Source organism: Myxocyprinus asiaticus, chromosome 41 (genome assembly GCF_019703515.2).
Source record: "Myxocyprinus asiaticus isolate MX2 ecotype Aquarium Trade chromosome 41, UBuf_Myxa_2, whole genome shotgun sequence".
NCBI classification, from domain to species: Eukaryota; Metazoa; Chordata; class Actinopteri; order Cypriniformes; family Catostomidae; genus Myxocyprinus; species Myxocyprinus asiaticus.
Window position 1 is genome coordinate 6,028,579 of NC_059384.1, and position 27,190 is coordinate 6,055,768.

The 27,190-nt window shown below is 38.0% G+C and overlaps 1 protein-coding gene across 2 annotated transcripts; it reads right to left on the minus strand.

Annotated features, from left to right (window-relative positions):
• Window positions 1-2,256: 2,256 nt before the first annotated feature.
• On the minus strand, window positions 2,257-27,080 carry LOC127432157 (RB1-inducible coiled-coil protein 1-like). Of its 2 annotated transcripts, none has more exons than XM_051683009.1 (23): window positions 26,753-27,080; window positions 25,337-25,464; window positions 24,508-24,634; window positions 23,967-24,137; window positions 21,170-21,372; window positions 20,053-20,488; window positions 18,153-18,323; window positions 17,880-18,064; window positions 17,387-17,573; window positions 16,823-16,904; window positions 16,652-16,716; window positions 16,445-16,548; window positions 16,071-16,197; window positions 13,522-15,443; window positions 11,769-11,946; window positions 11,181-11,289; window positions 9,706-9,988; window positions 6,857-6,905; window positions 6,705-6,752; window positions 5,562-5,620; window positions 5,352-5,479; window positions 3,834-3,904; window positions 2,257-3,209 (listed from the first exon to the last, which is right to left on the minus strand). In XM_051683009.1, exons 2-23 carry the CDS (start codon window positions 25,405-25,407, stop codon window positions 3,132-3,134), a joined length of 4,854 nt encoding a protein of 1,617 aa, XP_051538969.1. In that variant the 5' UTR covers window positions 25,408-25,464; window positions 26,753-27,080; the 3' UTR covers window positions 2,257-3,131. The 2 variants fall into 2 exon arrangements, with proteins under 2 accessions (XP_051538969.1, XP_051538968.1); XM_051683008.1 differs by having other exon boundaries at window positions 25,337-25,468.
• Between the last annotated feature and the right edge of the window lie 110 nt (window positions 27,081-27,190).

Consider the following 27,190-nt stretch of genomic DNA (forward strand, 5'->3'; position numbering starts at 1 on the left):
ATATATTTTTAACATCATTTCTTAATCTTTGTAAATGTTAGTTAATAAAATTACTATTGTTGATTGTTAGTTCATAGTGCATTAACTAACGTTATCAAATACAACTTTTGATTTGAAAAATGGATTACTATATGTTGAAATTTACATTAAGATTAAAAAAATCCTTAATAGATATTGTTTATTGTTAGTTTATGTTAACAAATGGACCCTTATTGTAAAGTATTACCTCTAAAATTATAGGTAACACTTTATTTTAGTGTTATTACTGACTAATAATTGCACTTATTAGCCATTTATTAGCTGAATCTCTATTCCAACCTTATAGACCCTTTACATTTGTTTTCCTAATAATTAACTTATTTGATAAAATCATAAGATGTCAAAAGCAAGTATTGTGCAAATGACATCTTTTATAGTTCATTCAAAAGAGCTGAAAAGCAAACTCAAGTTTAACACAATACAAAAGCGGAGACAGTAGTTATTCTAGATGTTCAGTCTTTATATATATGGATCAGGAATAGCAACAAATTAATATTACAATGGATTGCAGTATAAATGATTAATTAGTATACTGCTCCATTTATAAACACAAAACATCTAGACTAACTACTATCTACACTTTTATATAACACACTACGGGTCCTATTTTAAGAGCGCTAGTGCTAAGCGCAGCACTATGCCATAAGTCATAAGCACAAAGTTATGGCCCGGCCACGCCCTCCTCCTCATCACATACCCCCAATGCCCGATTCAGGCCGGGGAAACCTCTGGCCTGACTTACTCTCCCCCTCCCTTCCTGGAAGGGAGAGGTTGCCCTTTCGGCCGTCCTTCCGACGGCCGGTCTTCCTCGCCTCCTGGGAATCTGAGTAGGACAAGGGGAGGGAGAGGGGAGAGGGAAAAAGCATGCGAGAGAGACAGAGAGAGAGAGAGGGAGAGAGAGAAAGAGATAAAACATGCTCGGCGGTCCCAAGACACGTTGTTGACTGGTCTTCAGCCAGCTGTGCAGCGGTCCTCCGCGACGCCGGGCGATGGCACTGGACCTCGCCTCCTGGCGGACAGCAATGGGCTCCTCCGCCTCTCGCCTGACGTCAGCGGCTCCTCCGCCCTCTGGCGGATGGCAGCAGCTCATTCGTCTCCTGGTGGACGGCAGCAGGCTCCTGGCGAATCACTCCAGTACCACCGGACCATACCTCCTTGGCGTCACGACCCTCCATCAGTGGCGAGGGCTCTCCAACAGCGCATCCCTCATCCTTCCCAGGTTTTGGCACCAATGTAACGGATTAACACGATGGGCGAGGCGGCGGCGGGAACCAGCTAAACAGACAGCGTAAACTTTTAATAAATAAATGAACAAAACACAACATTAAACTGCTTTCCAGCATGACACAAAACACACACACAAGACTGCTGCGTGCGTCTCTCTCTCGATCTCTTGAATTGGCATCCCCGGCTCCTCTTTATCCCTCTTCAGGCTGACTGGGCTGATTCAGCGCCGGGTGTCCATCGTTACGGCCCGCTCACGCCCTTCTCCTCGTCACAGTCATTAAAGGTGCTGTAAGTGAATTTAGCCATTCTGGAAATTCTACAAGACTGAACCTCTGGATCTTTTCAAAACCCCGCCCTTCAAAGACACGGCTGTACTGTTGAGAATGTCACCGAGCAGAACAGCAGCAGTGCGTCTTCTCAGGGTTGACAAACACAACAGTAGCAAAATAGCACTATCAACTGACGACTGTTATGAATCTGAATATGGCATTAAAACTGAATGATCCGCTTCAACTACACTCTTTTCTCCATACCATTCTATAAAAAAACATTTTTTTAATTGCTTACCACACCTTAAATACTGTCTAATTTCTGCTCCCTAAAATAAAGTGTTACCAAACTATATTATTATGTTCAACTACTGGCACAGGGAGAATTGATGTCAATAGGAAATGGTCAAATCTTTACAAACATCCAGGAATAGGTATCCAACACCCATGGTGTACATACATAACATTAAGTACCAAGTTCAAAGCTTTATTATGGTTTGATGTCAGATCAACAAAGAAAAACCTTCTGGTTTGCACTTTTTGCAATATACTTGTCAGGACTTCCAGCAGTAAATGAAAGAACTATAAGCAAAATAAAGTTTGCCACTCTTAAAAGTATATTGTTTTATATAATTTACACAAGCAAACATTTCCCGAAGTGCATTTTTCAAAAAGGACTGCAGAATAAATCTAACATTGAACTGTGGGTAATGCAATCAACTGTGAGGAGTTTGGGCTCAAACCTTTATTGTTTTGAAAACTCTAAATCCTTTTACAATACAGTCATTTTTTTGTTACCGGTGTGATTTGATGAATAATATACAATGTCATTGTTTAATGCAATAAAGACACACATTCACAAACATGAAATATTACGTTCTATCTCTCATCCTACAACAAAGGGAAGATATGTGCTGTTTTTCTTTGACGCTTGTCTTCGCAGTACAAGCACCTCCCTTTTGAATCAACTAAAGCATCATTCTTTTTTTTTCTTTTTTTTTTTTTTGAAAGTGCATTTGAAGGATTGCAAAGCCTGTCATCTGCCAGGCCATCCAAATGTATGTCATAATAAACAGGTGGATCATACTGTGCTGTGAGTAACAATCAACAGTTTTTTACTGATACCTCCAACTACAACGCATATCCAGACCAATAAATGATCAAATAAAATATAGCTATATGCATGCCATGACTCTGTACAATAAATGTATATTTTCATATCCTTCTGAAGTAATTAAGATGAACGTGATAGTGTTTTTTATGTCAACCATAATATTGATAATGAACTAATATGTAACATCCAAATACATTTTGTTCATTTTACAGACTTCTTGTAATGGCTTTGGAGCCATCATACACGGGTCAATGCCCCAATAAAGTTATTATCATTTGGTCCACACATATACAAATCCTCTGCATATAAAAAAATTAGATAAAATGAGTTGCAACAGAGGCAAAAAAAAAAAAAAAAAAATTAGGGGAGAAATGGTTTTGTCTTATGATATTGACAAAACGATTGATGATAAGTGAGATCGCTTTAAAAAACAAAAAACAATAAAAACAGTGAGCTCATTACAATATGACAATTTTACAAGATTACACTTTCTTATTCCATGGCACGGCTTTTACTCTGTAGAATTTGGTGCCGAGAGGAACTTTGAAGCGGTTTTGGGCCTGGAGATAATAACAAAAGAGAGACAGTTCAAAGCTATGTTTTAGGATATCACACAAAATATGAATTAATAAGTTATTGTTATTTAACTGCCTGCAGTAATGATTAATAGCTATAAACATGCATTGTTTTCTACCCAAAATCTACCCTAAGAAGAAAACAATTTAGTCCACAATGTTTAATCATGCACTCTTCTTCATGAGCATAAAGTCTGCAAAGAAAGAACTTGTCTATCTGGATTGATAATGAGTATCTTAAATTTTTAATTAGGGTTAGGGTTAGGTAAGCTTAGGTTAGGGTAACCCTAACCCCAATTGTTTTGATATGGGTACCACACATGGCACCCTTGATACAAAAAAGTGATCATAAACAGAAAACAGAACATTTCAGGCACAACTGTCTAGGATTTTATATTATGAGAGTTCAAGAAGTCCATGAATGATTCACCAGTCAAGTCCAAATTAAACTTACATTTAAAGTTTCAATGTAAATTATCATCATACATTTTTTGTAAGAATTGTTTTAAAAGTAAAATAAATTAAAATAATAAAAAATATGAAAAACACTGAACTGACAGCATGTATAATTGTATTAATACAATAAAATAATTCAATAATACCGTGTACCTTTTTGGCTTGGCAATATTCCTTCTCCATTACTTTTCCTAGGACCCAAGGCCGCCGTGTGGCTCCTGTAGCTAAAGAATTGAAATTGTTGTGACAAAATATAACATTGTTTTTACTGTACAAAATACTACTTCTAAACACTTTATCAGAAGTCAAACACTTCTTCTATTTATGTCATTATCTATGTAATCTAAAACAAATTCACAACTGCAAAAATTCTGAAAAATCATTCCAGCTTAGGGCTGGACGATATAATCAAGATAATGTTGCTGACGATGTCAAATTGACCAATATCATGAATATCGCAATTATTTTAATGTGCTTTCATTTGGCCATTAAGTTTCATAAAGAGCGCATCAGTTAACTATTTTCATGATCCTTTAAGGGCTGCACAATTAAACAAAATAATATCAAAATGGTAAGTTGGTCATATGTGATTATTAATCCAGAAAAGGCTGTGATTTAAAGACAGATAAACATGGTCTGTGTGTGATTCAGAACAAACTGATGATGCACTGATCTGTGTGCACGTGCATGGTGGCGCTCTCAGATCAATTCAAGTGCATTGTGAAATCAAAGTAATGCAGGTTCAAGTATTCGTGCAATTCCAAACATTAGTAACAGTTACAAGTTATTATACAAATCTACAAATATGGCACAGAATAACAGAAAAGGAGGAGATTACAGCGTCTCAGGAAATGCGGAACATTGTAAACTGTCAAAAACACATTGCCATTTCTGTGTCACAATAAAAAGCTCCTTGTGAAGTTTAAATACGACAGCACATTCGGTGTCAAAATAAAAGCCCCCAGGTGAAGACGAAGTAACAGAAATATATCTTTTGTATAACGTAAATCTAATAATCAGACTAATAATGATAATTCAGCATTATATTATAATAATCAACACAGTAATAATTTAGTATTATGCAATGGTCAACTGGGGTTTCACAAATAAGTCAGTGAAGTAGCTTTGCACAGTAAAAACATTTGAAGGTAAATAATACTTTTTATTAAGCTACTATGTATCATTGTGTATGAAACATAAATATAAAGGGCATATCAATGAAAATGATTGAATTTCATTCTCCCTTGTGTTTATTTAAAGAAAAACTATTTATTAGATTATTTAATGTCTTTAAAATATTTAATCTACTTGGCTACAATGGCTGTTTGGTTTAAACGATGGTTCCTCTGATTAAAAAAAACAAACAAAAAAAACACCTTTGAGCCATTTTAGAGCAAATATATAATTATCAAGATATATATCGAATATCGTCAATAGGCTGAAAAATATCGAGACATAATTTTAAGACATATCGCCCAGCCCTATTCCAGCCTGTAATGATAATAATACCTCTTTGTTACCTCTAATTAAATAATTAAAAAATGTAATCTGTCCTTTGCACAAGATTAACTACAGAACATGGTACATGCAAAACTATTATTTTGAAGCAAGAAAAAGTGTATAAAAATAAACCTGTGTGTGTGTGTGTGTGTGTGTGTGTGTGTGACTGACCTGGTTTGAGGTCCAGTGCAATTAGTGACTCTGAATGCAGGAAATACAGGATGGGACCAACAGTGAAGAGAACGTAATTATCGTGCCTCTCATCCAGAATGATTAGAACTAAGTCGCCCACCTGAAAACTAGAGAAAAAGGGCTTTGAAACAATACAATTTGGAAAAATAGCAGATTAGATCATTAACGTTAATATGCAAGGATGCTTACTCTCGGATGGCGATTTTTTCAGTATGCCTTGATGACACGGATGACATACTTTGTGACATCTGTTTAAAAAAAAAAGTTATACGGTTCTATTTATTTTTACACTTGCAAATGTTTGAGTTATGGTGTTTGAAAAAACTCTTCAACCATCTTAAGACAAAACTGAATTCAATATATTGCAGAAAAATCCACTGTGTTTGCTACATGTAATATTCTTGCATCAAATATATGCTTCTGTGCTTACAGGAGAGAGGTTTGTACTTAATACAAATGTGATATGTCTGCCATCTAGTGGCAGGAAGTTTAAGTACAGCCCATTTAATTGTATGCATTGAGATACTATATGAGGTCTTTGGGATTTTATTTAAAGCATGTTTGTAGTCATTTCCATTTAATTTCAGGCAATTTCGAAATGAGCTGAAAGACAATTACACTGACAGATTTCAGAGCAGTTTGTCCAGAATACAGAATTTCAGCTCATGAATCTCCACCAAGTTGTAGGGACACACACAACAGTGTGAGCAACACATCTCAGAAGACGCGTTCCTCTAAGTCTCACCCCATTAAGACGAGGATTGTAATTTTTAATAAAGAGATTAAACCTATTTGCGGAAATAGTCCCAGGGGAAATGTAATTAAATTATATAAAAGAGTCTCATGTTTCAATTAAGTACTGATAATGAGTGATTTGTCATTTCCGTACAGCAATAACAATGTGGTCGTGATTGCCTAAAACTGCTAACTATACGCTAATACCAAAATAACTACATGAACACTACTTGTATATTGCTTATAGATTACATACAAAGATATTTATTTGAGTATTAAGACACTTAAGTCTTTTTAATGCATTTTCAACACAACACTGACACATTCTACCTTCCTGTGCCTATTGCTGACCTGCATTAATTGTGTATTGTTCTATTAACCATCACTAATGGTACTGCTTCACTTGTTCAAGTGGTCGTTTATAAATTGAGAACAAGCAAAAGGGGCACTAACATTAGCGATCAATTCGAATGCTGTTTAATAATGTTCACAAACAATTAACATATTTTGATGCAATATTTAAAAAAGCCAAAACAAGCACCGAAATGTGTAAACAAGCACATAAACACACAAACAATATACCATATTTATATTTACCAGTCTTTGACTAAGTCTTTTGTTCTCTTCTTCCTTCATATGTAAGGTCTGGAACACAATACAAAATTATTACAGATAATAATGTCCCAAAAAATTTAATAAAAACACATGATATACAAAAACATCAAAGTTCGTCCATGAAAGTGATTTACCCTTTCCAAAATCAGTATGCGCTGTTTCTCTTCAGATAGCATAGTGTCACTGCAACAAAATATGCAAAATAAATGTCACAAACTATGCAGATCATTCACGGACTCAACAAAAGAGCACACTACCATTTTCCCACAGTCGAAAATATTATTGAGCGCTCCATTTACAGTATTGGCCACTTTTGAGGACTGATATATTTTTACTTTTGCTTTAAAAAGCACTAAACATTTCTTGCTAATTAAAGACATCTCTGCTCTAAGAGCTCTCACCTACAGCAAGTGCTCGGCTCATCTCTCCTCTTCTGTCTGATCTACACTGCTGTCCTGTCTTATCCGCATTGGTTACAAAACAACTCTTTTAATCATACAAAGCTCTTTATTGTCTTGCTGCTGTCTATCTGTCTGAGTAATTTCAATCATATATTCTTGCACAGGTTCTCAGTTTGGTCACGATTATCTTCCATGGGGTGTTAATCATTGTGGGCTTGTTTCTCAAAAGCTCTGGAAACATCTAAAAATTACTCACAATCATTTGGTTCTCCTTTAGTGATGGAACGATATCTCAGCCTAGCTGATTAATTGTGACATTTGTTTAAAATAAAACAATTTTAAAATAGGCAGCATTAGTCGATAACCACACTTGATATTATATCAGCTACTTGACTCTCTAGATCACTATCGGCCATTGAAAAACCCATTTTGGTCAACCACTACTCCTGGTTGTTTATAATTGCACCTATGAGTAGAACTGGTCCATATGAATGAATGAATGTTACATTTATGCATTTGGCAGACGCTTTTATCCAAAGCGACTTACAGTGCACTTATTACAGGGACAATCCCCCTGGAGCAACCTGGAGTTAAGTGCCTTGCTCAAGGACACAATGGTGGTGGCTGTGGGAATCGAACCGACAACCTTCTGATTACCAGTTATGTGCTTTAGCCCACTACGCCACCATCACTTCAATAGCACTTTTACTGTGAACAGGGGACTCTCCTCAGCCACCACCAGTGTGCAGCATCCACCTGGATGATGCGACGGCAGCCATTGTGCACCAGTATGCTCACCACACACCAGCTATTGGTGGAGAGGAGAGAGTGGAGTGATAGAGCCAATTAGTGGATAGGGATTATTAGGAGGCCATGATTGAGAAGGGCCAATGGGGGGAATTTGGCCAGGACACCGGCGTAACACCCCTACTCTTTTCGAGAAGTGTCCTGGGATTTTTAATGACCACAGATTTAGGTTAACGTCTCATCCGAAGGACGGTGCCTTTTTACAGTATAGTGTCCCCATCACTATAATGGGGCATTAGGACCTACACAGTCTGTAGGGTGAGCACCCCCTGCTAGACTCCCTAATACCTCTTCCAGCAGCAACCTTAGTTTTCCCAGGAGGTCTCCCATCCAGGTACTGACCAGGCTCTGCCCTGCTTAGCTTCAGTAGGCAACCAGTCTTGAGCTACAGGGTGATATGGCTGCTGTCATATAAAAGTCTTCAAAAGTTATAAACGCTAATTCTGATCAATAAACTATTATTGGTATAAAACTTATGAAACAGGGCACTACAAAGTTTATTTTACTGTTAGATGAATTGAGAAAAAGAAACCGAAGTCTGAGTTGTTCACATGTAATGTCAATTTAAGGTGGTGGGTATGTGTATTTTTGGAAATAATAAAAATCTACTTTTTCTTTCATTGAATTCATTCTAAAACTTTTACACTGTCTAACTAATTGTCCCAGTAAAAATTCTGATTTGCTGCTACAAATCCAAAATGCTCAACTGTGCTGTGAAATCAAATGTATTGTTAGCTCTGTCTTATGTAGTAAATCTTACATTATTTTCATATAGTTTTTATATATATTTTGTAATATTCTTATATATAATCTTTTATATATTTTTTCTATTCTTATCTACTGTGTTTTATAAATTTGTCTTTTACTTAGAGCTGCTTTTAGGATTGTCACATGAAATTTCGTTGTTCATGCAACAATGACAATTAAGAAATTAATCTAATCTAAATGTAAAAAAAAAAACTAATCCCAAAAAAAAAAAAAAAAATTAAGCTTGTTTTTTTTTCTCTCTCTCCTTTTCTCGCCAATTTGGAATGCCCAGTTCCCAATGCGCTATAAGTCCCCGTGGTGGCGTAGTGACTCACCTCAATCCGGGTGGCGGAGGACGAATCTCTGATGCCTCTGCGTCTGAGACAGTCAATCCACGCATCTTATCACGTGGCTTGTTGAGCGCATTACCGCGGAGACATAGCACGCGCGGAGGCTTCACGCTATTCTCCGCAGCATCCACGCACAACTCACCACGCGCCCCACTGAGAGCGGGAACCACATTATAGCTACCACGAAGAGGTTACCCCATGTGACTCTACCCTCCCTAGCAACCGGGCCAATTTGGTTGATTTGGAGACCTGGCTGGAGTCACTCAGCACACCCTGGTTTCAAACTCGCGATTCCAGGGGTGGTAGTCAGCGTCAATACTCGCTGAGCTACCCAGGCCCCAAGACAGCTTGTTTTATTGTTAGTATAAAAATGTGATAATTTCAAAAGTACTTTAATACACTTTCTTATAGCCACAATAAACTGACATATACTTAGCATGCTGCTTTTACAAAGAGAATTTGTTACTAAATGTTTAATTATTTGTTAGTTGGCAGTTAAATGTGGGGTTTGTAAGTCGAAAAAACTTTTTTTTAGCTCTAGTGTGAATATATCCTCTGAATCAGAAATGCCAAAACAGAATGCCACAACGTTCATAACACAAAACCCTAATGATGCATCATGTTACATTTTATGCATTACAGTGACGTTTATCTGTGTACTTCATCATGGACGCTTACTGGAATGTCATCATGCTGGCCTCCACAGCTGACTCCACCCTCTCCTCATCCCTGAACGCAGCCAGGGACGCCAGCCTCTCCGGGTCAGGGATGGACGGCGAGAGGGCTTCTGCATTGGTGGGGCCACAGGCGCCAAGGGTTTCTGCAGCGACAGGGACGGGATTGGGTGGAAAGAAAGTTGAAGAGACTAGGACGGTGTTTCGCAGACGGTTGAGCTCCTCCTCCAGCTGTTTCTTCTCCTGAAGGATGCTGGCGCGATCCTCAGAGAGCGTCTCGATCAGGCCTTGAGTTTAACCAACAGAACAAAAAAATAAATGATAATCCTCTAGCAGGGATGTCAAAAGCACCGGTACTTCTGTTTCTCCAATGTGTGACAGATGTAGAGGGTTCTCTATCGCATTTGTTTTGGTTTTGTCCTGAACTACATAATTTTTGGAGTAGCATATTGGATTTTTTTTTTTTTTTTTTTTTCAAAGGTTTTCAAAACGATGTTAAACTTGATCATAGTCTGGCAATTTTGGGATGTTCCAATATGTTGAATACTCTCCCAGGCACTCAACAACAATCTTTAATGTTGGGAATGATCCTTGCAAAAAAGCTAATACTCTTAAACTGAAAATCTTCGGATACTCCTTGCTTCAGAATTTGGCTAAACGAAATGCTTCAAGTTATACAAATGGAAGAGATATGTTCTCTTGAGCCCAACATACATGGGCGATTTCAAAGTGTGGAAGCCCTTTCTGGATTTCCTTTTTTTATCTTTGTACTCTTTGTTTTATATAAAATGTTAAAAATTGAAAATAAAATATATATTATATATACTATACTAAAATAAGCCACAGTACTAGTCAATCTAACGCATAGGTAGTAAAAACCACTCACTGCTCTTAATTCATTTCTTTGTTCTTTATTACTGACTGTTTACTTAAATAATTACTGGAAAAGCTTACCTAATTCAGAAATACTTGAAGGCTACATGTCATTTTTTTTTAATTATTTGTTAATTTTGTAAAATTGTCATTTATATAAATACTTCAGTAATACTTTACAATAATGTTCCATTCATTAACATTAGTTAATGCATTAGGTATCATGAACAAACAACACATCATTTATTAATCTTTGTTAATGTCAGTTAATAAAAATACAATTGTTCATTGTTAGTTCATGTTAACTAATGTTGTTAACTAATGTTAACAAATGGAACCTTATTGTAAAGTGTTACCAATATTTCAAAGGCATATTAGATATTACTGGTATCAGAACTGGTATAGAGTATCGTAAAATGTCACTGGTATTGGTATAGACCTCGGAAAATTTGTTCTTGTGACAACTCTAATAAATACCACAACCTACTAAAAGTATTGGTTGTAAAATAATTACTGGAGTGACACTGATAATAAAAACTGTTTTTCACAACAACAACAAACAAAAAAAGAAAGACAAAAAAGAAATGTTGCTAAAAACTTCTATACCTTTATCTTTCTCTTGTTGCTGCATCACATTGTTGAGCTTCTCGGTAAGATCATTAATGATTTGCTCTTTCTTTAGTTTCTCTCGTGTCAGAACTGTGTTGAAGTTCGTCTGAAGTTGAACAGGACATTAAAATGGGTTACTTTCAGGTAAATGGGTATTTAATTAAAGTCAAAGACATTATTAGATCAAAAATACCTTTTTATTCAACACTTGAACTTAAAACTTTCAGCCTCAGGACTAATTGCAAAACTTTTAACCAAAAAACAAAGTCAAAGACACATGGTTTGATGCTAAAATGTGCATCTTAAATCGTGCTAGACGTGAAAGACTACTTGTTGGTGAACTATAAAAAACAAACAAAAAAAAACACTGCATTTTCCATTTGAAGGAAACTAAGATTAAAACATACAAAACTATAATCTCAAACCAAAAAAAAATCTACTGAAATAGTCCATTCTTAGTTGTAAAAATAGTTTTGTCAGTAGCTGATTTCACTTTTCAATTGCAGTTTGTTAACTCGTCACTGTGTCTTGGCAATTCAAAGGGAGCCAATGACAAAACTGGTCAAATTAGCCTATAGTCCTGACCTGCTGTTCAGCAATGAGCGAGGTCTTCAAGTTCTGCATCTCCTCATTCTTTATGCGTTCCAAGAGCTCAAGCTTGGCCAAGAGGGATGCCCTCTCCTCTGACCATTGGCCACTCTCCAGCGGCGAACCAGCGCCGGACTCCACACTAGCCTCTGTCTGCTCTACAGGAGCTGCCACTCTGAAACACAGAAGAACATGTGAAAATGTATCTTAGCATTCAGATCATCAACCTGCCTTTTCACCAATTACTACTGCTAATTACTAATTATAATATTAAGCTGAAGCATTTTTTCAAAACAATATAGTTTTCTTATTACAGATACAGTTCCCCTAAAGCATCCTGGGGTTAAAGTCAACGAGAAATGTGAAAAGAAACATATTTTACTCCCATAATCTGATCTTTGAGTGAAACAGGATCATTTAAAGTTTTAAAGTGCTTTAAAGTGTTTTTTTGTTGGTAAATGAGAATTGCCTTCTTTAACCTTTTTTTTTTTTCATTTTTATTTATTTTTTTACTTTGTGTCCCACATTTTGGAGAGATCTCAAGAAATCTTAATCATTTAAATGTGTAAATGCAACATAAGTTAATAGAAGAAAAAATACTCTAAAAACTTCCAATTTTACTTGAACACAAACCTGTTTTCTGTTTTTAATGAATTCCTATTTTTACTGGCGGAAGTAACAAGGTTATCGAATTTCATGCTATTTTCTACTTAAAGGTTTTAATGAAACTGTTTTTGTTGGTTATTTTTGATGTGCTAATTATTCATACAAGTGAATTAAATCACAACGAGTAAGTCAATGCATGTAGCATGTTCGTGCGTTACTGTAGCTTTCTGGTTTTAATTAACAGTAAAATTAGGAAAAAGGTAAAAGCTTTAATTTAAATGGACTAGAACAGCGTTGTGTTCCAGTGTCATTTCATTCACACCATTGGCAGATACTTCTTTACCAAAGACACCTGCACAAATGTGCAAGCTACATTGTGTTTTAATGACTGCATTAACAAGCATTAAAACTAAGCATTGTGTATTTTAGTAGCTATTTTCTATTAAACTGTATGCTTTAAAAATGGATCAAACAACATGCTTTTTATATGGAATGGCTGGTAGCATCTCATAGCATAACTTCCAGACCAAACACACTCTAGTATGCAGCGCAATATGCAGCACAAACAATACAACAAAACCCAAGTGTCTCGAGATGTGTTTTTGAAAGTTGAAGATCTTTTTACTTTAAATGGCATCTAAAAATACAGCGCCCCTGTACGAGACTCTAAAAAAAAAAAAAACAGCGAGATGCAGCGCAAGTCAAAATATCTAGCGCATGTTTACATAGAAAAACTATTTAAAAACAGCGCAGATGCAAAAACGTATTCAGTGTGAACGACCTTTTAGTCTGCACTGGAAGCATTTAAGCTGTACATCACCTATGAATGTTCACCTACCATAGGACCAATCATCTGTGAAATCCAATGAAAATAAAACCCTACAATATTTTCAAGGGCAATCCATGGGCAAAGTAATTGACTTTGCATGGGTTACAATAGTGAAATCATTTTACATGTTACTATTGTTAGAAGCGGTGGTATTAAAAATGTGGTAGCTGTGCAGCACGACAAAAATCTGAAAAACAGAAAGTACTGAAACAGGCTCTTCCAATGGGAGCGTTCAAATTATGTTGTTAAGACACAGTACTAAGCTAGCAACTTGCACCTTTTTGGAAAAAAAGGGAAGCTTTGGATTACACTTACATGTCAGTGGATTGTCTGTCTTTGAGCTGATTTTCAAGTAGTTCAATTTTTCCAAACAGTCTTGTCCCAAGTTCCTCTTTTTGGAGTTTAAAGTCTCTTAAGGCCTCTTGTAGTGCCGCCTCCTTCTCCTCCTCCACCCTCTGTAGGGCTTCGGTCCTTTCCTGATTTAGTCTTTCCGACAAAAGAGCATTTTCCGCCTGCAGGTCACCAATAACAGTCCTTAGATCTCGTTCTTTCTCTTGGTAAGCTCTCTGCTCATCCTCCCTCGCCGTCTGTAAAGCAAAAAGCTGGTCCTTGTAATCATGCTGTATCTTCTGGACTCGTTCCTCCCAGTTTTTCTCAGCATCTTGTGACTTTTGTTTGAGCGTTGAAAACTCATGGCGAAGCAAGGTGCTCTCCTCTTCATGCCGATCTACGAGCTCGGAAATGCAGTGGTCCTTCTCCAACCTCATGAGTGCTCTTAGCTCGGTCAGGCCCACCTCGTACTCTTCATTTTTCTCCTGAAGTTGCTGGCTCAATGTGTCTATCTGTGTCTGTAGAGTGGCTGTTTGGGTAGTAAGCTCCGCTTTCAACACTTCCTCTTGGGAGCTTTTGGCCTCCTCATACTGCAATCTCATGTCCTCTGTCTCTGCGTCCTTAAGAGCCAACTCAACTTCTAGTTTGCAGCGAGCATCCACAAGTTCCGTGACACGGGCCTCCAAGTCTTTCAAGCGGCCTTCACGTTCCTTGAGCTCGGCCGAATGGGAATCAATCAATTCTTTTAGCTTTACCAGGTTCTCCTGGGCAAGGTCGTCAAGCGCACTTTGTTTTTCCAGTCTGACAGATGCCAGCTCTGCTTCGTGTTGTTGTCTCAACCGTGCCTCCAGTTCTTGAAGGTGTGTTTTCTCCGAGTTCTCCATCTCTTGTTTGATTTTCTGTTGGCTACGCTCAATCTCAAAGTGAAGGTTCTCCAGTTGCCCTGCGAGTTCATCCTTGGACAGCAAAGCAGCTTTCAGCTGCTCACTTTGCTTCATGATCTTCTCCTCAAGGTCCTGCATGGTCTGTTTGTGAAGATTCTTATCTTGCATTGTACGTTCCCTCTCACACTCCAGCTGGGATATTTCCTTCTCCTTGTGCTCTACAAGTCCCTCAAGGTCCAGCATGGCCCTCTGAACATCTCTGACAATTTTTCGATTGCACTCCAGCTCTTCCATGAGTGTTTGTATCTGTTTTTCGTGACCATCCTTCAAAGTCTGGAGATTGGTTTGCTGAGTTTCTCTTAGTTCCTCCTCGTGACAATATCGGATACTGTTGAGAATATTTCGGACCTCAGTGGTCATTGTTTTCAGGGCAAATCCAAAGTCTTGTTGCTCCTTCAAAACAAGACCTCGAAAGTGGTAAAGGTCTTCTTTGACTTTCCTCAAGTTCTTCTGGGACTCTTCGGCAGTGGAACGGTACCTGTCTGCTGACAGCTTGAGTGCCGCAATCTTTGAATTTTCCTTCTCGAGTGTAGTAGTGTCCTGGATCCGCTTGCTATCGATTGCGTTTATGACAGAAGAGTAAAGAGACTCCACCATCATCTCTGGGCTTGTGGGATCACTGATAGGATTAGGTGACCTCAAATTTTCCTCAATAACAAACTCATTAACTGCTGACATAAAGTCAGACTCTGGACTTTCGGCCAATGAGTCCAAGTCCAAAGAGCCCTGCTGTAACACAGGATCCATGTTGGGGTGCGCAATGGTTTCAAAGTCAAAGGTCTGGGCATCTATGCTGTCCGGTGACAGGTCCTCCAAGGGACCTGGAATGTTCAGGGGTTGGCAGTCCGGTGCTTTTAGACTAAGAGTGGACAACATTTTGTTGGAGGTAGAGGTGATTTCTGATGTGCTTTCAGAACTGGGAGTTAATACGATAGATCTCTGAGCACTCTGGCTACAGGAAACCTACAAGGCCAATATAACAAATTAGATGGCAAATCACATTGCTATCCAAGTCAAATTAGACCAGCACAGTTGTTGACTGACAGAATACAAGGTGCATTCTCAGTATTTCACACTGTGTAAGTCCTCTACATGATAATTACAATTAAATCAAATTAACACTTATAGTCTAATTTGCATGGATTAACGGAGTATGTATCAGGCTGTATCAGGTTGTTGCCTGCTGTAGGACTGTCTCTGTGTGCCTTCATGAAGTGGACTGTCTCTGTGTGCCTTCATGAAGCAGAACGACAGTCTAAGGCAGTCCAATGCAGAAACAAGGACTGCAAGTGGAAATATAGCTATGATTGTGTCAGTAATCTAAATTTATGACAGGAAAACAGCTTGAAGAAACTGTTTAATGCAAAACATTCATGAAAACCAATACTGTAAATGTGTTATTCTTCCCACATAAATATCGAAATCTGTACCAGACCCAAAATAACCACGTCTGCGGGCTCTAGTCCAGAGCTTTACCCATTGGGCTACCACCACTCGCAATGATTTTGATATTTCTAACATGTTGTGTTTCATCCAAAGCATTGAACAGCAACAATCAACAAAATATGAATGAATGTGAATGCAGAACACCTTTTGTTCATTTAATAGGTCTGTTATAGTTTGTGACATCTCATCCATACTCTGAGCAGCCTGAACCAGTTGATGGAGAACCTTAACATGATGGTTGAGAGGCTCAAAGTCACACAGTGTCGGGACCCTGATGAGGAACACAGACATAATTCATCAATGTCCTTTATTTTTTAAACACCCTCAGTATTAAGCAGTGATCATTAAATGTTCCAGCTATAATATATAGCTAAATATACAAACTATATTGTAAGCATTTGCCCCAAGAACAGACATAAAAATGCAGTTTCAGGAACATGACATAAACAAAAAAGCATTTGGTTCTGAGGTTTGATGGTAGAAACATAGGTATTGTGACTTGAGCTGATGCACTTCACCTGAGGTAAGGTTGAACCTCGGAAGGACAACAGGTCTTGAGATACTGTAGATTACTCAGGGAAATATCTGGAAGCTCAAAGTCAAACTTTCGAGGCTTTCTGGTCTAAACGCAAAAATAAAGGAGAAATGCTAAATAATGCTAAAATATCTTGATAAGGACCGTTAAGGTGAGTTTGCAATTTGAATGATTAAAGACAAATACTCACACAAAATGAAGACGATGGCCATGAATCCAGTCCTCGAAACAACCGATTTCTGAGGAACGATTTCCCTAAAAAATAAATTAAAGTAGTGCTTTCAAAACAAACTTCTCAAACTATCAGGGAATCTATGTGGGCTCAGAAGGTATTGAAGTACTATTACATAAATGGACTTACTGAAGAGCTTTCCAAAGCTTTCCCTTTTCACTTTTTCGGCCTCATAGAGGTTTTTCCCATCTTTGACAAGAGCATTGGCCCACTGAATGAAAACGATTAACAAAGAATTCAAAGCTAGCACTGTCACTTTTAAAGAAACAATAATAATTAGACATGAAGAAAGATTGTGAGAGTTAAATTTAAGTTAATTGTGTACAAGCTAGTAGTCTTATAGTAAACAGTCCATGGTAATGGTCTGCAATTTCACACATTCAAAGTATTTGTTTCTATATCATTTATTTCATGAGGGCACCACAATTTAAAAGGAATATTCTGGGTTCAGTACAAGTTAAGCTCAATCGACAGCATTTGTGGCGTAATACTGATTAACAAAAAAATACATTTTTACTTACTACTCCTTTTCTTTACAATGAAGCACTTACAATGGGGGCCAATCCGTAAACGTTTAAACACTCACTGTTTCAAAAGTATTGCCACAAGACTATTATTTTTACAGCAAAATGTGCACTTAAGATCCTTTCCACAGTTTCATATTAACAATGAACTAAAGCAGCTAATACTCACTTGTCTGTAGTGTCCTATGAACATTTTGCGTCTGACCACCTCCACTACGGCGAGACAATACATTTGTGGCACAGTGCTGAGTGCTTCCACAACCCGCACCCGCTCCAGTAGCTCCGTTAGCAGCCTCAGCAAAGCTTGCAGCTTCTCTCCATCCTGATCAGCGTGAAGCATCACGTAGCAGCACCATCTGATGGAGTAGACACAATAGTGCGGTTAGGATACATTTCAGCTATTGTAAATGCTGACACTTTTGTTTGCTTTTTTCAAAGAAGTTCACTTAGTTTGTGAGATCTTTCTGGATCACTGATAGTAACTTAATTCCACTATAGTATGTATTATATTAGTTATTAACAGCTATAAACTGGTAATAAGCTGAGTATTGATACACTAAATTGAAAAAGCCAAATTTAAAGCCTAAGTTAATCAGTTTTTTAATTTTTCCATAATTAACAACATTGTCCTCTGAGAAAAAAGGAGTTTCTGTGGCTCTTACTTGAGACGAACTTGAAGGTTGTTGGCGAGCTCCTGTTTGGCAGTGGTACACTTCTGCTTGATGTCTAGTAGCTTCCTGTGATTGGTCAGCATGATCATTAGCTGGTTGGCATGACTCAGACACAGGTCAGGCAGCACTGAGGTGTCCTTCAGGTTTTCAGCCCTCTTCTGATTGGCAAGAAATCCCTAGAGGAACATAAAGGAGTAGTAGCCTATAGCCTCCTGAAAATTCAAGAGTTTGCACACATCACTGTCATTTTTAACTGATGCTTACCTGAGCAAGTTCCTTCTGTTCATTGACCAACTTTTTACAGCTTGCAATCATTTGGTCAAGTGCATACAATCTGTCTTCAAGACCTTTGATAGCCTTCATGTTCTGATTATCCAATTTGGTAATCGTCTCACGGCATTCGGATAGAAATGGTTGGATAATTCGGGGATCAAGCTATAAATGTAAAAAAACAACAATCTTAGTGATTGTGGAAGATAAAATATGTAAAGTAATGGGTGTGCTGTGAAAATTCTATGTTAATACAGCAAGTTGAAACATTGTTCCAGTACGGAACTAAACTGTACTTCGCATTACACCCCTTAATAACAAGTCCTTCCCTTTTTCAGAACACATCACGTTCAGTATTTTCATATATTTCATAAAATTTCTTAGTCACTCTCTCGTGCAAATAATATAAAGCAGTCCTGAGCCCACTAATAACCATTAAAATAAACGAAGTGACTATTTGCACCCAGGTGTAAATACCTTGTGCACCCACCTGCCACACAGCATGGCTATTTGCACCCCAATAGCCTATTGGAAACAGAGAAATTTACAACAAACTGTATTGTGTGTCTCGCTTCAGTTGCTTGAAGTGTAATGCCGGTGAGAGTGCGTCTTTTCGACCTGGGTTCGATTCAGAGTTTGTCGCACTCTTGTTCCCATTCTGTTTCCTGTCTCCTCTCTTAATATTTTCTTTAATACTACTTAATAATTTTTATCCTACTTTAATCATTTTTACTACTACTTTAATACTACTTAAAAACTCTATTATAATAATAAATAAAAATTAATATTAAGGTAGTTTTACTATAGTAATATTGTCGTAACCATGTTTTTGACATCATAGATTTGATGCAATTAACAATGGTGATACTACAGTAATATGGTGTTTATATAATAACCATGTTTAATTTTGTGGTTACTATGATTTTATTACAAAATACCATGGGGCAGGGCCTGGGTAGCTCAGAGAGTAAAGATGCTGACTACCACCCCTGAAGTTCACGAGTTCGAATCCCAGGGCGTGCTGAGTGACTTCAGCCAGGTCTCCTAAGCAACCAAATTGGCCCAGTTGCTAGGGACGGTAGAGTCACATGGGGTAACCTCCTCGTGGTCGCTATAATGTGGTTCACTCTCGGTGGTGTGCGTGGGGAGTTGTGCGTGGATGTCGCGGGGGATGGCATGAAGCCTCCACACACGCTATGTCTCCACGGTAACGCGCACAACAAGCCACGTGATAAGATGTGCGGGTTGACGGTCTCAGACGCAGAGGCAACTGAGTTTCGTCCTCCGCCACCCAGATTGAGGCAAGCCACTACGCCACCACAAGGATTTAAAGTGCATTGGGCATTCCAATTTGGGGAGAAAAAGGGAAGAAAATCCAAAAAATACTATGGTTACTGTAGTAAAACCATGATTAATTTTTGTAAGGGAAGGTTAGGGTTAGGGGTTGGTGTTGTGTCTGTGGGACTCTAAATAAACACAAAAAACACACTGCAGTAATTCTGTATGTTAGTATTTAATTAGGGGTGCAAATAGTATCTGCTATTATTTGCACCACGATGCAAAAAGCATTTACCAATATTTGTACCAGGGTTGGGGTGCAAATAATATTTTCCACTATTTGCACTGGGGTGTTAACGGCATCTACCTTTATTTGCACCCTAAAAAATATATCTATTGCAGTATGAATGGTATATCAAAATCTCCATGTACTTGTTGCTGGTACTATGTTGATGGTCTTTATTTAGTTACAAATCAGTTTACATTTGTATTTGTTAGCATCAAATACAACGAAAGAGCAACACGGTTTACATTATGGGTGCGGCTTACATAGACTGTTTACACCTCATTTAACAATGAAAACAATCACTCCCAATATGATTGATGTATTACTCACCCTGTTGATTGAGTCAAAACACTTTCTTACTACCGACTCTACATCATTAGGTCTGTCCTGAACGTTGATCCAATCCAACAGCGTGACATTGAACGAGGGCGTGGCTCCCTTCTCCGGAGATGACTCCTCTTCCTGTAAAGCTGCTTTTAGACTACAGCTGCCCTTCAGTCTGTCCTGAGGAGAGGAAGACGCCTGCGACGACGCTTCTCCTGATGCAAATATTGGCGAAGGCGAATTTCGATTCTTCTGGGCGTCGGTGGGGCAGAGGACAGCAGACTGGGAGGATGTTTCTCCTACATCTTCCTCATTATCGTCCTCTTCATCAGTGGTTCTTGGGTGTGGGGAGCTTGATTTCTCCAAGCATTCTCTGTAGCTATGCCGAGTCAAACATTCCAGCAGCGGGATCTTCGCCATGACTGAGACAGCTGTACCAAGTCTGCAAGATAAATTGTTGAATGAATTAGAATCAGCGATGTACACGCCTCAAATTTCAGAATATCTGATTCAAGCTCTAAACAATCTATATAATGAACTTGAAGATCCAATGAAGTAGTTTGAAGAATTTTCATTTTGGTTCATTTTATTTCACGAAGAGGCATTTTATTGGACAAAAAATTGTATATGCCCCTGAGCAGGAGATAAAGTCATGAATATTTTTGGTCTATTTTCCCGAAGGAGAAAGACATATTTTTTAGACATATTTAAGCAGCTATATTTTAAAAGCATATATCTGCTAAAAGCAGCAATGCAAACTCATGAGCAGTGAAAAAGGAGAGAAAGTCATAGCAGATGTTCCTGATGTATAGTTTCTGTTGATTTTTTTGTTGTATTTAAAGCTTTTTTTAAGTGTTCCAGCTTAAAGTAACCCTTTCAAGTGATTTTGAAAAGGAAATTTTGAAAATTTCACCAAAGAATTTGGACAAATTAGCTTCAGAAAAGGTGACTGTAGCTGAAAGGGGAGTAGTTTGCATCCCTGTAAAAGTTTATTTTGTCATTGTTTAGGGCTACACAGGCATATAGATGGCCTTAAACCAAGATAATATACATACAGCACAAGCTCTTATTTTAAATTCATTGGGTCTTCAAAGATGTCACTGTCCAGTAAAGAGTTGCATACTTAGTAAGTTTAAATTTGATGTCTTCAAAATCATGTTGGTAATTTGTGTAAGCAGTGTCGAATTTCAAGAGGAGTTTTTGATAGCAGAGGGTGCAATCGTCCAGGTTAGCCATGATGGCTGCCCATCCTTGGTGCTGAAGGTGTTCATCATGGACCAGACGCTCACAGAATGAGCACAGCTTCTTGGCAACCTCAAACATTTCCTAAAAAAAAGGCACAACATCAGACCTCATATAAAACACTTCCATCCAGGCCTTTGTCATTTACAAAAAGGCCTTTGTTACTTACACTTTAATTTGCATGTATGGTCCTGGCAGGGTTTTTTTTTTTCTCCCCCCCCCAAAGTGACACTAAATGTAAATATGGTCATTCCAGTACAATAATGTTACTAGTGTTTCTGTACATCACAAATCTACAGTTGAATTCAGAAGTTTACATACACCTTGGCGAAAAACATTTAAACTCAGATTTTCACAATGCCTGACATTTAATCGTAGAAAACATTCCCTGTCTTAGGTCAGTTAGGAACACTACTTTAAGAATGTGAAATGTCAGAATAATTGTTGAGAGAATGATTTCAGCTTTTATTTCTTTCATCACATTCCCAGTTGGTCAGAAGTTTACATACACTTTGTTAGTATTTGGTAGCATTGCCTTTAAATTGTATAACTAGGGTCAAACATTTTGAGTAGCCTCCCACAAGCTTCTCACAATAAGTTGCTGGAATTTTGGCCCATTCCTCCAGACAGAACTGGTGTAACTGAGTCAGGTTTGTAGGCCTGATTGCTCGCACACACTTTTTCAGTTCTGCCCACAAATTTTCTATCGGATTGAGGTCAGGGCTTTGTGATGGCCACTCCAATACCTTGACTTTGTTGTCCTTAAGCTATTTTGCCACAGATTTGGAGGTATGCTTGGGGTCATTGTCCATTTGGAAGACCCATTTGCGACCGAGCTTTAACTTTCTGACTGATGTCTTGAGATGTTGCTTCAATATATCCACGTAATTTTCCTTCCTCATGATTCCATCTATTTTGTGAAGTGCACCAGTCCCTCCTGCACAAAGCACCCCCACAACATGATGCTGCTACCCCCATGCTTCAAGGTTGGGATGGTGTTCTTCGGCTTGCAAGCCTCACCATTTTTCCTCCAAACATAACAATGGTAATTATGGCCAAACAGTAACATTTTTGTTTCATCAGAGGACATTTCTCCAAAAAGTAAGATCTTTGTCCCCATGTGCACTTGCAAACTGTAGTCCGGCTTTTGTATGGCTGTTTTGGAGCATTGACTTCTTCCTGGCTGAGCAGCCTTTCAGGTTATGTTGATATAGGACTTGTTTTACTGTGGATATAGATACTTGTCAACCTGTTTCCTCCAGCATCTTCACAAGGTCCTTTGCTGTTGTTCTGGGATTGATTTGCACTTTTCGCACCAAACTACGTTCATCTCTAGAAGACAGAAAGCGTCTCCTTCCTGAGCGGTATGATGGCTGCGTGGTCCCATGGTGTTTATACTTGCATACTGTTGTTTGTACAGATGAATGTGGTACCTTCAGGCGTTTGAAAATTGCTCCCAAGGATGAACCAGACTTGTGGAGGTCGACAGTTATTTTTCTGAGGTCTTGGCTGATTTCTTTTGATTTTCCCATGATGTCAAGCAAAGAGGCACTGAGTTTGAAGGTAGGTCTTAAAATAAATCCACAGGTACACCTCCAATTGACTCCAATTAGTCTATCAGTAGCTAATTGCCTAAAGGCTTGACATCATTTTCTGGAATTTTCCAAGCTGTTTAAAGGCACAGTTAACTTAGTGTATGTAAATTTTTGATCCACTGGAATTGTGATATAGTCAATTAAAAGTGAAACAATCTGTCTGTAAATAATTTTTGGAAAAATTAATCATGTCATGCACAAATTACATGTCCTAAATGACTTGCCAAAACTATAGTTTGCTAATATGTAATCTGTGGATTGGTTAAAAAATTAGGTTTAATGACTTTAACCTAAGTGTTTGTAAACTTCTGACTTTAACTGTAAGTGACTTTTCTTTCCACTGTAGATGCCTATTCAAACAGGAAGTTTGGGCGGGACATATCGAAGGGATCGTTCCCACAGCAGTAAACGTTGGCAGGGGGGACATTCTCATTCAAGGGAGCATATGATTGGTCTAAAATCTGTCTAGTGCAAGATAAATCATCAATATTTTGGTCCATTTTCACAGAAGAGAAAGACGTATATCTGCAAAGTTATTTAGTCAACTTTAATGAGTGCATCGGCATATACACTCACTGAGCACTTTATTAGGAACACTATGGTTCTAATAAAGTGCCCGACGTGGTCTTCTGCTGTCGTAGCCCATCCGCCTCAACGATCGACATGTTGTGCATTCTGAGATGCTATTCTGCTCACTACAATTGTACAGAGTGGTTATTCAAGTTACCGTAGCCTTTCTGTCAGCTCGAACCAGTCTGGTTATTCTCTGTTGACCTCTCTCATCTACAAGCTGTTTCCGTCCGCTATCTGAATGATTTTATGCATTGCACTGCTGCCACACAATTGGCTGAATAGATAATCGCATGAATAAGCAGGTGTACAGGTGTTACTAAAAAAGTGCTTAGTGAGTGTAAATGACTTCATAACCCAACAGACATGGACTAAAAGTCATTTTAAGACTAAAAGTGTCTTTAAATAACTTTATTGATAAAACAGAAAATGGATAAGTATAGACAGGTAATACAGGGTAATTCCAGGAGGACAGAGGTTGATCATTAGGTCAGAACAGAAAAAAAACAGTACCTCAGCCAGATGAGTGCGAGAGGAGACAGTGTGAAAGACAGCAGGCATCATGAGCGACTCCTCCACCTTCAGCTCCATTTCATTTTCTATGGAGAAGGTTGTTTTGGGGATGGTTGGAGCTCGGTCACACAGGATCATCTCTTTGTTGAACAAGAAGATCGGGTTTGTGTCCTGAGGCAGCAAGAGACAAATATCGCTTGTTACATCAAACTTTAGGCTTCAACCAATTTAATTTTCCACTTCAAGATCCTCAATATTTCAAGGTGATTAAAAAATGATCACGCATTCAAAGTGACATGTAATATTCAAATATTTAAAGTAAATCGTTTCAGCTCTAAAATTCGACTGGAGTCACACTCAAAGCCATTTAGCTGTTTACACTGCAGTCTTTATAATGCCCCAAGTAGCAACAAATTGTAATGCAAAGTCTATAGCAATGATTATTCAGCTTTTGATTAAACTAATTATTTGCATGCATTGAAAAGCTTAAGGTGCTATACTTTGGGTGTGTTGTTTTGGAGTAATTTCGCCTGTTACTCACCGTTCCAGCACTGTAGCTGCACACACGCCTCTCTGCCACCATACACTCCCCTCCATTGACCACCAGCACCTGGTGCTGGATTGCAATCTTATATTTGGCCTGAATGGCATGTTTAAGGTCCAAAACACTATAAAGAACACAAAGCAGAAAACATCTGATTTGGGGCTGTACAGTAAAATAAATCAGGCAACAATAGAGGCAATGAATTCAAAGTTTCATCTCGCTAAAATTGAATTAAACATATATTAATTACCAAGATTTACACCTTATATATATGACAAATAAATATGCACCTTAATTATTCCAGCACCCTAATTATTACTTTATTCAATATAGATTTACAGGGACAGTACTCATCAATAAACATTTCTGTAAATGTGCCAGTTTAGTTAATTTTCAACTGTAGTTCCTGGGCAGTTATTACAATTAAAATATATAAAACAGGAATACAAATATCCTACTTAAAACCCGAGTAAAAACATACATCATAAAACAGTATAATACAAGCATATACATTGGCTTACAAACAAAAAAAATGCAAAATAAAAAAGTATTCCTCTTTCATAAACTTTATCATATCAGAAACACAAGCAAATGTTAAGCAAAACTCATTCAAATGATGTCAAGATGTCAAAACAATGTAATAATTCATGACGATATAAATACTGTCATCAAACGTATTCACACTATATGCATCCACATTCTTTCCATAAAACATTGTGGAAACAAATAAGACCATAAAAATGTACATGTTGTTTTTTTCTTTACTTAAAAGGCATTCAAATCATCCAAAATATGTTAAACTCTCAAGGGAAACTCAAGATCTTACGTTTGGACAGCAAGTTCAGTGTCAAACGTCAATGTGCTTCCGTTGTTGACTTGAAACACATACAACTTCATGTTGAATTCTCCACTGAATCTCCCTCCTGCTTGATTTGTTCATCTAGTCAATTATGGCTGTCTAGGCAAAAAACACAAACACACAGACAAAAACACAAAAGTTAAGAAACAGAGACTAATGCAGGCTATTCAAGTTAAGAACTTGTCATTAGTGTCAAAAGACTAAATGAAAATAAAATATTATTCTCAATGAATGCACATATGCGTTATGTAACTTTATATATAGACATTTGTAGAGAAAATCTTTCCATGAACACTAAAGATTAAAATGTTTAACTGGTTACACCCACCACCCAAATGTCCTATAAAGGGCTCTGTACAAGCACACGCAACCTACAAGACTTATCTAGTCCTACATAACTGTTTCATTAGATAACAAGCAGGAAAATCCAGTGCCATGTGGCTAACTGGCTAATCACAGTGATCAGGGACCTCATTCTAGACTTGACATAAAAGAAACCTTGTCAGATTATTACGTAAAGATTATGAAAAGCTCTTGGGTTGTTTGTGCTTCTATAATGTGGTTTAAACTGCAAAATGTCACATAGATCTGCATGACCATGTGGCCCAACTCTGGAAATTTTTCAGGCTGAGTCATGTTGTTGTCTGTGGGTAAACACTATCAATAAAGCTAAAAGACCCCTTGTTTCCCAATGCCCCATGAACAAATCTACAACTTTAATAGGACACATTGTAACAACTGTTACAGTTACTACAGATACAAAGAATTAGGCATGTGTACCAGGAATAACACGTGGTTTGTGTTTGCCTAGGCTATGTGTGGACCACATGGGTAACTAATGCTATTTAATGAGGCGTGAACATGCTGAACAGAGTAAACAAACTTGTGATCATCGAAAATAATGTGATCAACAAGTTATGATGATCATAACTTATTATGTTTAAACTGACTGATGGCTTTCCTCTTGGGTGAGCCGTGGAAACCTTACCCTGTGGGTGATAATACGATCTAAAACAGCCTGTTTCCTAAAATATGCCTTTACTAAAGTATTGTCAGGAAATCCTGAAGCCTGTAAGTCTTTGTATTGGTGTTTAATAGGCACTGACCACTCTTTAGGGAGGGTGACACCATGTCCAGATATCTGTCACACCATTACCAAGATATCAGACCAAATGAATATCACATTACATTAAATCTAACCCACCAAAACCTCCACTAAACTCCTCATTCAACAACATATAACTGCTTTTGTATACATTACATTTTGCTTAAGTCTGAAATCCGCATTATTGGCCAAAACTGTCTCAAATTGACCAATATATGTGATCTTAAACCGCAACATCCTACAGTGTATGAAGCCATTTTCATACCGAGCATCCTTACCTGAGCTCTCTTTAGTCCATTATCTGCATTACAGCCGAAAATGAGGTTGTTTTGGGCTGAAATGTGAAGGTTTCTGTCAGTAAGAGGTTGAAGCTGTCGTGCTAACAGGCTAACGCTCATCACTCCAAACACGGGCCTTTATTTTTAAATCCCATAAAACTTACAAATCCACCCCGAATGAGCTTGAAGAGTTTTACAAGTAGCCCATCTTTAAGAACATGTTGGCTTGGGTGTATGGAAATGAGATGTGAGTTTTGTCATCGAGGTTTATGCTCGCAGGGTTGTGTTGGGTTTCGCTAATGCTGCTGCTGTGTTTTGTTCCTGTCGTCACTTCTGGGAAGGGCAACGGTTCGCAGGACAGTGCTGATCTGGGATCAGTTTTAAATGCCCGTGAGTGGCTCTGAACCGCTGTTGGAGAAACGGAAGGGACGTTCTGAG

Bases quoted from the DNA above. Each gene is read 5' to 3' on its own strand.
- LOC127432157 (XM_051683009.1), bottom strand. From the start codon at position 25,407: ATGAAGTTGTATGTGTTTCAAGTCAACAACGGAAGCACATTGACGTTT. The intron at 24,635-25,336 runs GTAAGATCTTGA...TGTTCTTTATAG, and splicing joins ACTGAACTTGCTGTCCAAAC to TGTTTTGGACCTTAAACATG. The intron at 21,373-23,966 runs GTACTGTTTTTT...CCTTTTTTTTAG, and splicing joins CTCGCACTCATCTGGCTGAG to GAAATGTTTGAGGTTGCCAA.